The 14,564-nt window shown below is 46.7% G+C and overlaps 1 protein-coding gene across 1 annotated transcript in view; it reads right to left on the bottom strand.

The window, feature by feature from the left end:
* Nucleotides 1–14,564, bottom strand: part of LOC122544768 (COUP transcription factor 2-like) — a 32,771-nt gene that overhangs the window by 10,727 nt on the left and 7,480 nt on the right. Inside the window, exon 2 of the mRNA XM_043684093.1 lies at nucleotides 12,164–12,691. Coding sequence (XP_043540028.1) covers nucleotides 12,164–12,691 — 528 coding nt within the window. The remainder of the gene's footprint in view (nucleotides 1–12,163; nucleotides 12,692–14,564) is intronic.

A 14,564-nucleotide genomic window follows, 5' to 3' on the forward strand; every position in this document is an offset into this window, starting at 1 on the left:
GTTACCCCCTATACACACTGACCCTCTCCCAGTTACCCCCGACATATACTGACCCACTTCCGGATACCCTCTATAAACACTGACCCACTCCCGGGTACACCCTATAAACACTGACCCACTCCCGGGTACCCTTTATAAATACTGACCTACTCCTGAATATCCCCTATAAATACTGAACCACTACCGAGGACTTCTGATCAATATTAACCCATTTCTGAGGATTCCCTATGAATACTGAACCCCTTCTGAATATCCATTATAACTAATGACCCAAACCTAGGTAACAACCTATAAATAATGGCGCACTCTAAAACCCCTCAGAAATGCTGATTCACTGCCACAGGTATGTGTCCATACTGGACCACTCCTCAGGTGACCCTGTCTATACTGATCCACTCCCATGACCTACTCCTGAGTAACCATTATAATGACTGACTAGGGGACCCCTATCAAGACTGTCAATATTCACTCACTTAGAGGGTAGCTTTGTCAATATTGGCCGACATTCCCAGCAACATCTACCTATACTGCCTCACTCCCAGGGACATCTGATTAAAACTGACCCACTCCCATGGTCCCATAGCCAATATTGACCCATTCCCAGGGGTATCTTGACAAAACTGTGCCATTCCCTGGGACACCCTGTCTAAGCTGAGCCACTCCCAAGGTTCCTACATCAATACTGATCTACTGCAAGGGGCCACTTGTCTATACTGAGCCACTCCAAGGACCCCCCTGTACATACAGATGCAGACCACAGGGTATCCTTATCAGTAATAAAGTGCACCAAAGACCCCCTGTCTATATTATTCCAGTCCCCGGGACTCCTGTCTAAACTAATCTATTCCCAGGAATCCTCTGTCAATACTGACATATTACTAGGAACTATTGTAAACCCTGATCCATTCCCTCAGTTTTTTTGTAACGTACTGTAGGGACAATTCATTTGAATTATTGTGCATGTAAATTGGCAGAACTGAAGGAAACGATATTAAATGCGAACTGTATTGCCTGATGTGACTGATGCCAGCTTAAAAAGCCACAGTTTGATTGTTTCAGGTAATCCCAAACAGCTGGCATGCAGGTTTAATACAAGGTAAACTCTGATTAGATTTGACTTATTTCTATTTTCATCACCTATTAAGTCAGTCTTGCTTTCAGCTGAAATAAATCTGAATCATCCGTCACGTCATTTTAATAAAACACCTAAAGACATTAATCCCCTCAATCTTGACGTAACTTCCCAAATCGACTGAGTAAATTCTATAAATATAGCAGCGGATTTTCATCATTCAAATAAATCCCTTCCAAAGTATTTTGCTAAGTATGTCAATGTGTGATATCAAGAACTAACTGGTAGAATCATCGTCTGTTAGTGGAGTCATAGTTCTCTTTCCTCACCTCAATCCCCGGTGAGAGAGAAACATTTCAGGCTGTCAGGTGTATGTTGATTCTAACAAATATAGAGTGTCTTTTTAAGAAATAGTTTTAAGCTAAGAAATAACTTTGAGTATTGTAGCTGACCACAAAAGAAGCAGGAGGGGCATTTCGCAATAAGCTCATAGTTTGTAGGTTCGCTTTTTAGACTATCAAAGTAGTAAAGGATGATCTCAGAAGTCAGAAGGTTAGAAAAAAGAGGAACTGGACAAAACAACAGGAAGGCTGTAACAAACAAGGACAGCCAAATAAAGCAGATTTGAAGAAAAACAAGTGAGGTAATTAATAAGTATGATCGGCTTAGGCTTGGGTGCAAGGAATTACCAAATAAAGGAATAACAGGCACAAGTAATAACCAAATAAGGGGATAGAATGAAATAGACACTTATGATAGGTTTATTGCTTAGTGTAGGGGTGTCAAGAGACCCCTCAGAAAAGTATTAAAAAACTCTCTATTTTACTGTCGGGTGTGTCTCTCCTTGAACATCTTTAAAGACGTTCGAATAAATGTGCTGCTTCGGAACTCTTTGACTCGGACTGAAAATTATTGATTAAGTGGGTTCGTTTCTCACAATTGGGGGCTCGTCCGGGATGAACCTCAGCTCCTGGAAAGGCTCCCACCGTCGATAACCGAGAAGGCGGGCCCGGTTCCTTTAGAACGATCTCGTGTTTTCCAGCGGTGGGTGGCTCGAGGGATTACCTGAATTGAATCCTTTAAGAGTCGTTCCGAACCAGTTGGTAGTGAGTGTGTGTACCTTGAGTTGGACTCAGGGGGACCTTGGGTGGGACCCAAGGGGGAAGGCACAACCGGAATATGTCTAATAGCCAGGTAACTCTGTGCACAGACCAAGGGAAGAAAACTGACTTTTAAGTACTACCTTGGTGGCTGGGGCTTGGGTTTTAGTCGTTATGAGGGACTAACGAAAGTAACCTGGGAGTTCAGGAGTACCAAACTCCTATCCCGAGTTGGACCCGAGGTTTCTGGTTCATTGGGGTGGGACCCCAAACTCGATTGCCTTTCCGTGATTTACAAGGACACCAGAATCACCTGACAGGGGTCAGGCTAACCCCTAAAAAGTGCCCTACCTTGAGGTGGACTCAAGGATTTTCTGGGGAAAGAATCCTCAGATTCTGTAGGGATTGGATCCCTATTGGGAGAGGTGATTGAGGCCACTGGGTGGTGAGCCAGGGTGAAATGGGTTGTGCAACAAGTAGTAAAGGAAAATCTTCCGTTGAGAAGGGAGGCGTCCATGGCAACATTCCTCCAGAAAGTCCGTTGGGCTGGATGTTGGGAAATTGGAAACAAAATGAACACACACGACAAAAAGATAGAAAGAAAATGATAAAGTATTGTTGTTTTGTATGGATTAAGGAACCTATTCTTCGTCCTGCCGTCTTCTGGCCAAAGTACGGGTCGGACGGGGACTGGGTTTGTCAATATTTAAATTTATATGTCAATGAAAAAGAACCCTTCAGTCAGGAGGAGTCTGATTATGCCTCCTGTTGGAAGGGTGAATCTAAAATACGGATGTGCACTGTAAAAATAGATGAAAAGAACATCCCTAGTTCACCACCTCTATCCCCATGGGAGGTATTAGATAATTTACCCCCCGCCATATGGAAGTATCCAACTGCCCGTGGCCGTTTCTGGTACGGGTCAGAGGCAGGCAGTGGGACTGGGGCAGGGGGATGGAGGTCCCACCACGTCTGAGACAGAACAGGAAATAGATTAAAGTCAGGTCCCGAATGCAAAACGCACCAGAAGCCAAATGGAAAGATTAGAAGAAAGTGAAGGGGAGGCAGAAGAAATGTTGGTCCAAAACATGCTTCCATTATGAGAGGTCCCGATCGGGGAAAGAGAAATTGGATTTGTTAATGCCCCTTTAACGAGTGGGGAAGTAAGGTCCTTTAAAAAAGAAATGAAAATACTTATAGAAGACCCGGTAGGTTTGTCAGAACAGATTGATCAATTCCTGGGTCCGCATGTATATACTTGGACAGAATTGATGTCCATACTAAATATTTTATTTAGTGGAGAAGAAAGAGGGTTGATAAGAAAAGCAGCATTTGGGGTCTGGGACAGGGAACACCCTCATGGGAACTGAAGAGGCAGGTCAGGCAGAGGATAGGTTCCTCTTAAGAGACCCCAATTGGGATCATCAAAAACAAGATGATAGGCAAAAGATGAAAATTATGAAAAATTTATTAATCAGGGTAATTGGAGAAGCCGCTGAAAATGTGTTGCTGGAAAAGCGCAGCAGGTCAGGCAGCATCCAGGGAACAGGAGAATCGACGTTTCGGGCATAAGCCCTTCTTCAGGAATTGGAGAAGCCGCCCCGAAGTCACAGAATTTAACGAAGGCGTTTGAGGTATGTCAAGGAAAGGAAGAGAGTCCCTCGGAGTTTTTACAAAGACTGAAGGACTCTATGCGCAAATATTCTGGGATGAATTTAGAGGGGCCAGTAGGGGAAGGATTGTTGAAAATACACTTTGTGACTAAGTCTTGGCCAGATATTCAGAAGAAAATACAGAAACTAGAGGGATGGAGTGAGAAACCATTAGATGAATTGCTGAGGGAGGCTCAGAGATTATTTGTAAGGAGAGAAGACAAAAAGCAGAAACAAAAGGCAAAAGCTAGATCCTCACTGAGTTTTGAACCAAAGGGAATTCATAAGTCAGAAAAAACCGTAAGGATCAAAGGAATAAAGAGTGAAGGATTTAGAGTCCCGGCATTACAAAGTACACCGATTAGAAAAAAAGGAGAAACAATCAAAGCAGAACTGTTGCATATCCCAGAGGTTGGGGTCAACGTGCTGGGAAGGGACTTGTTTATTCTCCTGGGAATAGAAATTGGAATATTGAATCAAACATTAGTGGTACAGATGGCAGTCTTAACTGATGAGGCAGAAAAAGATATAGAGCCCACAGTGTGGGCTCGGGAAGGGAACCGCGGAAGATTACAAATACCCCCATTAGAAATAAACTTGAAAAAGGAAGGAGAGGTAGTGTGTCAAAGGCAATACCCAATCCCGACGGAGGGACGTTAAGGATTACAGCCAGTAATAAAGGGGTTGATTGAGGATGGATTATTAGAGCCCTGCATGTCTCCTTTCAATACTCCCATTCTCCCAGTAAAAAAATCGGATGGTACTTACTGTCTGGTGCAAGGTTTAAGAACACTGAATCAGAAAGTTCAAAGTCATCACCCGGTGGTCCCCAACCCCTATACAATATTGAGGAAAATTCCACATGAGCATAAATGGTTTAGTGTGATAGACCTAAAGGGGGCTTTTTGGGCCGGCCCATTGTCAGAGGGAAGCAGGGACCTGTTTGCCTTTGAACGGGAAGACCTGAACACTGGATGAAAGCAGCAGCACAGATGGACAGTACTCCCACAGGGCTTTACTGAATCTCAGGATCTCTTCGGTCAGGTACTAGAGCAGGTTTTGGAGAAATTTTATATCCCTGCAGAAATTACTCTGTTACAATATGTAGATGACTTGTTAATTACTGGGAAAAAGAGGGATAGTGTGGCTGAGGCTACAAATAAGTTATTAAATTTCCTGGGACAACAAGGACTAAGAGTCTGTAAGAATAAACTCCAATATGTGGAAAAAGAGGTCAAGTACTTGGGACACTTGATTAGTGAAGGAAAAAGGAGGATAAGCCCAGAATGAATAAAGGGGATTATAGAAATGCTGTTACCAGAAACAGAAAGGGACCTACAGAGACTGCTCGGGTTAACAGGGTATTGTAGATTATGGATAGATTCTTATGCTCAGAAAATGAAGAAACTACACTTGAAATTACTAGATGACGAACCGAACAGCTTAAAGTGGACAAAAGAGGAAAGGCAATTAGTTGAGGAATTGAAACAGAGTTTGATTCAGGCGCCCGTCCTCGCGTTGCCTTCCTTAGAAAAGCCCTTTCATTTATTTGCTACTGTGGATAAGGGAGTGGCCTCAGGGGTCCTAACTCAGCCGTGGGGAGGAAAAAACAACCAGTGGTCTTTCTGTCTAAAATCTTCGATCCAGTCTCGAGAGGTTGGCCAGAGTGTCCAGGCAGTAGCAGCAACAGCTTCATTGGTTCAAGAACCTTACCTTTGGGGGAGGGGAGCCCTAATAGTCAGTAGCCCACATCAGGTACGGACCATCCTCAGCCAAAAGGCGGGGCGGGGGGGGGGGGACGCTGGCTTACCGACTCTAGAATTCTGAAGAAGGACGATCTTGTGTTAGTCACAGACAGCTGTTTGAATCCGGCCACATTCTTATGGAGGGGAGAAGGAGAACCTCCTAGAAATCCAGAACATGACTGTCTCGATATTATAAACTATCAGACAAAGGTTCGGGAGGACCTGGGGGATCTCCTGCTACATGCCAGAGACCGAATATACATGCTCCTCCCTTGTAATCGAGGGTAAAAGACATAATGGGTATGCTGTGATCAATGGAGACAAAGGGACTGTGATTCATTCTGGTAAATTACCTGATAGTTGGTCAGCACAGACTTATGAGCTTTATGCTCTAGATAAGGCCCTTAAAGCCCTAGAAAATAGAGATGGAACGATATATACAGGTTCTAGATATGCGTTTGGTATATTACAAACCTTTGGAAAAATCTGGCAAGAACGAGGTTTAATTAATAGTAGGGGCAAGGAATTAGTTCATGAGGGATTAATAAAGCAAGTTTTAGAATCCCTACTATTGCCCCGGGAAATAGCTGTGGTTCATGGGAATGGGCAGCAAAAGGGGGATACCCTAGAAGTAAGGGGGAATAGATTGGCGGATGAGGCAGCTAGGGAGGTGGCCATGAGTCCACCAGAAGCAGTAATATGTCCCCTGATACCTTCGCTCCCTGATCCTCCAAGTACTCCATTATTTAATACTGAGGAGGAGGAACTGAAAGACATAGGTACAGTTAAAACAGAAGATGGGCGTTGGCTGCTACCTGTGGAAGGGAGATGCTTAATAAAATGATGATGTGAGAAATTATGACCATTTTCCATCAGGGAAGTCATTGGGTGGGGGGGTGCAGGCAATGTGCGATTTAGTCCTGCGAAGATATGGATGTGAAGGAGTATATACCATTGCAGAACAGATATGTGAAGGATGTATAACATGTAAAAAGATAAACAAAAAGGTTTTGAGGAGATAGGTTCAGGGAGTACGACCATCTGGGCTACGACCATTTCAGAGTATCCAGGTAGATTATACCGAGTTACCCCGGGTGGGAAGGATGAAGTACCTGTTGGTGATCGTTGACCACTTGTCCGGATGGGTCGAAGCATACTCCTTGGCTATAGCCGCTGCGAATGGGGTATCCAAGGTGATTCTTGAACAGATAGTTCCCAGGTACGGGGTAGTAGAACATATAGCCTCAGATCAAGGTACATTTTACTTCTAAAGTATTACAGGAGACAATGAAGAGTTTAGGAATCTCCTGGGAATTTCATACCCCTTGGCACCCATCCTCATCAGGAAAGGTTGAAAGAATGAATCAGACGCTGAAAAAGCAACTATCTAAATTAGTGCTTGAGACCAAACTCCCGTGGACAAAGTGCCTACCCTTGGCCCTCCTACGGGTGCGAACAGCACCTAGAAAGGACTTGGGATTGTTCCCAATGAAATATTGTTTGGCTTACCTTATTTGGGCACAAAGGAGAGGTTCCAATTGTGGAAGTTAATGAACAGAAGTTAAAGAAGTACATACTGGCCCTGTCCAGTTCTCTATCATTTCTTCGAACTCAGGGTCGGCTTGCCCAGACACCACCCCTTGACTTTGCAGTGCGTCTGCTCAGACCGGGCGATTGGGTCCTAATCAAATCGAGGTCGGAGACGAAACTTCAGCCAGACTGGGAAGGTCCGTATCAAGCCCTCCTCACAACAGAGACGGCAATAAGGATGGCGGAGAAAGGCTGGACTCACTACACTCGGATCAAAGGGCCAGTGGATCCTCCAGTGGAGGAAGAAGTCTGGACAGCCGAATCAACGCAAGACCCGCTGAAACTCAGACTAAAGAGACTTTGAGTAACTGATTATACAGTGGCGACACGAGCGTGGGATTATTTCTGTACGATTTTTAGAATGCTGGGGATGCAAGGTTTGTAGCTCAGGTTGAGGTTTAGGGTGTAGGTTTGCTCGCTGAGCTGTAGGTTTCTGGCATGTCTTTGCTTAGCCTGTCCCAGGATAGATGTGTTGTCCCAGTCGAAATGGTGGGGTTTTTTTCATCCGTGTGTAGGGCTGCGAGGGAGAGAGAGGGTCGTATTTTTTTGTGGCTAGCTGGTGTTCCTGTATCCTGGTAGCTAACTTTCTTCCTGTTTGTCCTACATAGTGTTTGTGGCAGTCCTTGCATGGAATTTTTATAGATGACGTTGGTTTTGTCCATGGGTTGTACTGGGTCTTTTAAGTTTGTTAGTTTTTGTTTGAGAGTGTTGATGGGTTTGTGTGCTACTAGGATTCCGAGGGGTCTTAGTAGTCTGGCTGTCATTTCTGAAACTTCTTTGATGTATGGTGAGGTGGTTAGGGTTTCTGGCTGTGTTTGGTCTGCTTGTCGTGGTTTGTTCTTGAGGTGTTTTTTGGTAAGACCGTTCTTCTTGAATACGTTGTATAGGTGGTTCTCCTCTGTCTTCCAAAGTTTGTCTGTGCTGCAGTGTGATGTGGCTCATTGGAATAGTGTTCTGATACAGCTTTGTTTGTGTGTGTTGGGATGGTTGCTGGCGTAGTTAAGTATTTGGTCAGTGTTTGTCGGTTTTCTGTATACGCAGGTTTGTAATTCTCCCTTGTCCTTTCTTTCGACTGTGACATCCAGGAATGCTGGGGATGCTTAGAGTTATGATACTAGCCCTCTTAGTATTGGGATTTTGTCAAATATCATTTTCTTACGTGTTATTAACGGTTCCAGAGTCTGATAATCCACAAGTAATAGACGCTGATGCATGCAGCTTAGTAAATTGTGGGGATGTAGATAATCAGAGACAGTACCGTAGCTCTGAGATACATCTTAAGTCCTATGGGGCTGGCCTTGTGGATGGTACTTGGTATAATGGTCTCGTCACAGTACACCGGGCCCCCTACCAACCAGCTCGCAATTGTCCCGATAAAAAGTGTAACCCAATATACCTAACGATAAGGAAAAGCACATGGCACGAAGCAATTCTGGGAGGGGGCACCTATCAGGTATAATTAAATGAAACATTTAGGATAGAAATGAAAGCAAATGGGAAGGATTTCTCGGGCTGTTGTTTTGGAATTAGCGTAGGACAGGGAAAACGGGCAGAACTACGGGATAATAAGGTACAACCTTTCACCCCTCCCAATGACCTTAAAGTAGTAAGAATTATAGAGGTAAAGGACTTAAAACAGACTGTTGAAATAGAAACTGGAAACGGGGATACAAACGCTTGGGTTGAATGGGTGAAATATACTGTGTAAAGTCTGAATAAAAGCAATTGCTCTGCACGTGCCTCAGGTAGACCGGTGGCTCATGTGGTCCCCTTCCCGCTCGGGTGGAAGCGAGACAGGGCTGGTATAATATGCATGATAGCCCTGTATCAGGATGAGACGGCGTGGGGCAATCCAGGCTGTCGGTCTTTGCTGTTGTTGTTCCCTCCCCTGAAGAAGGAGGAATTAAAAATTCCCCCCTTCGTTTTCGGACGTGGTCGGGAATCACCTCATGTGTACGAAGGCAGGGGTCAGACCAGTCCCGATTTCTAGGAGAACTTAAAGTCATGCTCGGAAGTTGAATCGGTTTCCGAGACAGAGATGGGAGGGAACTATTCAGCTTTAAAGATACCCCGAGCAGATTTGTGGCGGTACTGTGGCAGAAAGATTCTAAGACCTACTATGCCCTCTGACTGGCGAGGCACCTGTGCAATTGTACAATTGGCTATTCCATTCACCCGAGCGTTTTAACGAGGTGAGATTCCTGAAATGAAGAAAAGGAGGAGGCCACGGTCAGTCTTTGCTACCTCCTTTGATGATGATATTTATTTGGACTTGATAGGGGCTCCCAGAGGGGCGCCTGACGAATTTAAGGCCCGTAACCAAAAAAGCAGCTGGATTTGAGTCTCTCTTCTGATGGGTTACGATTAATAAAAATGTCGATGGGATTAATTACATCTTTTACAACCAACAAAGATTTATAAATTACACCAGAAACGCTGTTAAAGGAATAGCTGGACAGTTAGATGCCACAAGCAGGATGGCCTGGGAAAATAGGATGTGATATGATGATAGATATGATGTTGGCAGAAAAAGGGGGAGTTTGTGTATTGTTAGGGGGAAGTTGCTCTACCTTTATTCTGAATAACACAGCCCCAGACGGCTTAATTACTCGAGCCTTACAAGGATTGACGACCCTCTCACGTGAATTAGCTGAAAATTCTGGGGTGGACACTTCAATAACAGGGTGGTTGGAGTCTTGGTTCAGCAAATGTGGTTTCTATTCTAAACTCCTTGACAGTGGTCGTTGGGATTCTGGCAGCACTGGGCTGTTGTATTATTCCTTGTATTTGGGGTCTCGGGAGAAAGATCGAGACTGCCTTGACCAAACCCCTGAAGGGTCTGCAGGGGGACGGCCTTTACTTGTTAACAACTTGTGATGTTGAGAATACTCCCGAAGGCATTTCCAAAGTCGATGAACTTTCAGGTCTGATGCTCTCTGACTTGGAGGCCTCATTGTCCCAGAATCAATGAGATCAACATACACTGACAAAAAGAAAAGGAGGGATTGAGAGAGAAACATTTCAGGTTGTCAGGTGTCTGTTGATTTTAACGGATATAGAGGGTCTTTTAAAGAAATAGTTTTAAGCTAAGAAATAGGAAAGGATGATCTCAGAAGTCAGAAGGTTAGAAAAGAAAAGAGGAACTGGACAAAACAACAGGAAGGCTGTAACAAACAAGGACAGCCAAATAAAGCAGATTTGAAGAAAAACAAGTGAGGTAATTAATAAGTATGATCGGCTTAGGCTTGGGTGCAAGGAATTACCAAATAAAGGAATAACAGGCACAAGTAATAACCAAATAAGGGGATAGAATGAAATAGACACTTATGATAGGTTTATTGCTTAGTGTAGGGGTGTCAAGAGACCCCTCAGAAAAGTATTAAAAAACTCTCTATTTTACTGTCGGGTGTCTCTCTCCTTGTACAGCCACCCATCTTTAAAGACGTTCGAATAAATGTGCTGCTTCGGAACTCTTTGACTCGGACTGAAAATTATTGATTAAGTGGGTTCGTTTCTCACACCTGTATTTAAACAGTGTTTCATTAATACTGAGTAATTACTGAGTAATGTCAATAAATTAATGCTATGCTCTAGTATCTTGATTTGAATTCCATCTGAAGACTAATCATACTCACACTCACACACATACACGTGCATACACACACACACATACACGTGCATACACACACACATACACGTGCATACACACACACACATACACACGCATACACGTGCATACACACACGCATACACGTGCATCGCATACACGTGCATACACACACGCATACACGTGCATACACACACGCATACACGTGCATACACACGCATACACGTGCATACACACACGCATACATGTGCATACATATACGTGCAAACATACACGTGCATACACACACACATACACGTGCATACACACACATACACGTGCATACACACACGTGCATACACACACGTGCATACACACACGTGCATACACACACATACACGTACATACACACATGCATACACACACGTGCATACACACATACACGTGCATACATACACGTGCATACATACACGTGCATACACACGTATACATGCGCATACACACACACACGCATGCACATGCATACACGCACATGCATGCACACACATGCATACACACATACACACGCATACACACGCATACACTTGCAAGCACACGCATACACACATGCACACAAACACGCGCACGCACACAAACATGCATACACACACACGCATACACGTGCATACACACACACGTGCATACACATACACGTGCATACACACACACATACACGTGCATACACACACATAAGCACACACTGCACACATGGATGCACACGGAATATACACACACATACATTTGCATGATCACAGAATAGGCACATGTGCAGACATATACACAGTACAAACATGTACATGCACACAGAACACACGTGTGTATTTGCATGCAGCTGCACTGTACGCACCACACACGTTGATTTGGAGGGGAATATTAAGAATAAGGTAGTACTCATCCCATCTGGGTTCTGATTGTCTCCCCATTTAAACATGTGTCAGTATAATCACACCCTCCCAACTGCATCATTGTTGACCCAATGGTGTAATTACAGTGTGACATGTTTGCTTAAACAATCTCAATAATAAGTAGGAACGTATAATGGAAATGTCTAATTGTTATGACTTTAAAGTGTATCAAAATATTCAGGTCCAAGTCGCCGTGCTGTCTGACCCCACTTCACCTGAACATAACACTTTAATCTTCATGTGCAATGTGACAGGAGATTGAGAACTTCCCTGTTGTATGCTATATCTGACTCATGTTCAGTTAGCACCGATGAAAATGGACATCTTACGTTTTGCTCCTGGTGCTGACTCTAATTCATATCTGCTCTTTCTCTGAGCAGCAGGAATACTCTTTCATGATTCACTCTTTCATAACGGTGGGGTGATCAAACAGTGGGTTACCCAACACTGCACACAGACCCAGAACCCACTGACCTGAGGTGAAAAGGGCAATGGCTTTCAGGCAGGAATACTCAGCCGAGTCCACATGCAGCAGCTTCAGCTTCTCCACTTGCTCCTGGAAGATCCGGGTGTGATCCATGAATGCCACAACGCGCTCTGCCGACATTGGGGAGGCATGGAGACCGGCAGCAGCTAGGAGAGGGGCCACATGCAACGGTATTGAACACTGAGCCGCGTTCAGCACAAACAGTTCACTCCAGGTCAGTCGCAGAAGCCCCACCTGGTCTGAGATCTGGAGGTCAGGGAAGAACGGGATATTCCTGGCCCACTCCACAGCGCTGAAAAGGAGGCGGGCTGCAAACTCACAAATGTTCTCAACCCCCATCATGCTGCCGGGCTGCATGCACTGGCTGCCAGAGCGAGACATTGCGTAGGGTTCCGCCCGTACCAGCAACGAGATAAAGCCAGAGAGGTAGGAAGGGCTGGGGAAGCCATCGCCATTGTTAAGGCTGTACTGTCCAGGGTTGGGCGGAGTGTGAGCCAGTCTGCCTCTCTGAACTGCTGCAATACAAATAACACTAATAAGCATACATTATTATCAGTGAAAGGACACAGATAACACACTGAACAAACTGTGAGTTAGGGCTCAGTAGATAGTTCACCCTGCATCTCTGAGTCAGAACAGTACATTCATGCCCTACTTCAGAAATATGAGATTAAAGATGCAGCCTCATAACAGAGTGCAATATGGAATGCTGCACTGTCAGAGGGACAATACTGAAGACATGTCGCACTGTTGGAGGCTCAGTGCTGAGTGAGTGCCGCACTGTCGGAGGGTCAGTGCTGAGGGACTGCCGCACTGTCGGAGGGTCAGTGCTGAGGGAGAGGGCACTGTCGGAGGGTCAGTGCTAAAGTAGTGCCGCACTGTCAGTGGGTCAGTGCTGAGGGAGTGCCACACTGTCGGAGTGTTAGCACTGAGGGAATGCCGCACTGTTGGAGGGTCAGTGATGAGGTAGTGCTGCACTGTCGGAGGGTCAGTGCTGAGGGAGTTGGCACTGTCAGAGGGTCAGTGCAGAGGGAGTGGGCACAGTCGAAGGGTCAGTGCTGAGGGAGTGCCGCACTGTCAGTGGGTCAGTGCTGAGGGAGTGCTGCACATTTGGAGGATCAGTGCTGAGAGAGTGGGCACTGTCAGAGGGTCAGTGCTGAGGGAGTGCCGCACTGTCGGAGGGCCAGCGCTTAGGGAGTGGGCACTGTCGTAGGGTCAGTGCTGGGGGAGTTGGCACTGTCAGAGGGTTAGTGCTGAGGGAGTGCCGCACTGTCGGAGGGTCAGTGCTGAGGGAGTGGGCACTGTTGGAGGGTCAGTGCTGAGGGAGCGCCGCACTGTCGGAGGGTTAGCCCTGAGAGAGCGCCGCACTGTCGGAAGGTCAGTGCTGAGGGAGTGCCGCACAGTCAGAGGGTCAGCGCTGAGGGAGTGGGCACTGTTGGAGGGTCAGTGCCGAGGGAGCGCCGCACTGTCGGAGGGTTAGCGCTCAAAGAGCGCCACACTGTCGGAGGGTTAGCGCTCAAAGAGCGCCACACTGTCGGAGGGTCAGTGCTGAGGGAGTGGGCACTTTCGGAGGGTCAGCGCTGAGGGAGTGCCGCACTGTCGGAGGGTCAGCGCTGAGGGAGCGCCGCACTGTCGGAGGGTCAGTGCTGAGGGAATGCCGCACTGTCGGAGGGTCAGTGCTGAGCGAGTGGGCACTGTTGGAGGGTCAATGATGAGGGAGCGCCGCACTGTCCGAGGGTTAGCGCTGAGTGAGCGCCGCACTGTCGTAGGGTCAGTGCTGAGGGAGTGCCGCATTGTCGGAAGGTCAGTGCTGAGGGAGCGCCGCACTGTCGGAGGGTTAGCGCTGATGGAGCGCCGCACTGTCGGAGGGTCAGTGCTGAGGGAGTGCCGCACTGTCAGTGCGTCAGTGCTGAGGGAGTGCCGCACTGTCGGAGGGTCAGTGCTGAGGGAGTGCCGCACTGTCAGTGCGTCAGTGCTGAGGGAGTGCCGCACTGTCGGAGGGTTAGCGCTGAGGGAGCGCCGCACAGTTGGAGACTCAGTGCTGAGGTAGTGCTGCACTGTCGGAGGGTCAGCGCTGAGGGAGTGCCGCACTGTCGGAGGGTCAGTGCTGAGGGAGTGGGCACTGTCGTAGGGTCAGTGCTGAGGGAGAGCCGCACTGTCGGAGGGTCAGTGCTGAGGGAGTGGGCACTGTCGTAGGGTCAGTGCTGAGGGAGAGCCGCACTGTCGGAGGGTCAGTGCTGAGGGAGTGGGCACTGTCGTAGGGTCAGTGCTGAGGGAGAGCCGCACTGTCGGAGGGTCAGTGCTGAGGGAGTGGGCACTGTCGTAGGGTCAGTGCTGAGGGAGAGCCGCACTGTCGGAGGGTCAGTGCTGAGGGAGTGGGCACTGTCG

The sequence above is a fragment of the Chiloscyllium plagiosum genome, chromosome 51 (genome assembly GCF_004010195.1).
Source record: "Chiloscyllium plagiosum isolate BGI_BamShark_2017 chromosome 51, ASM401019v2, whole genome shotgun sequence".
Taxonomy (NCBI): Eukaryota; Metazoa; Chordata; class Chondrichthyes; order Orectolobiformes; family Hemiscylliidae; genus Chiloscyllium; species Chiloscyllium plagiosum.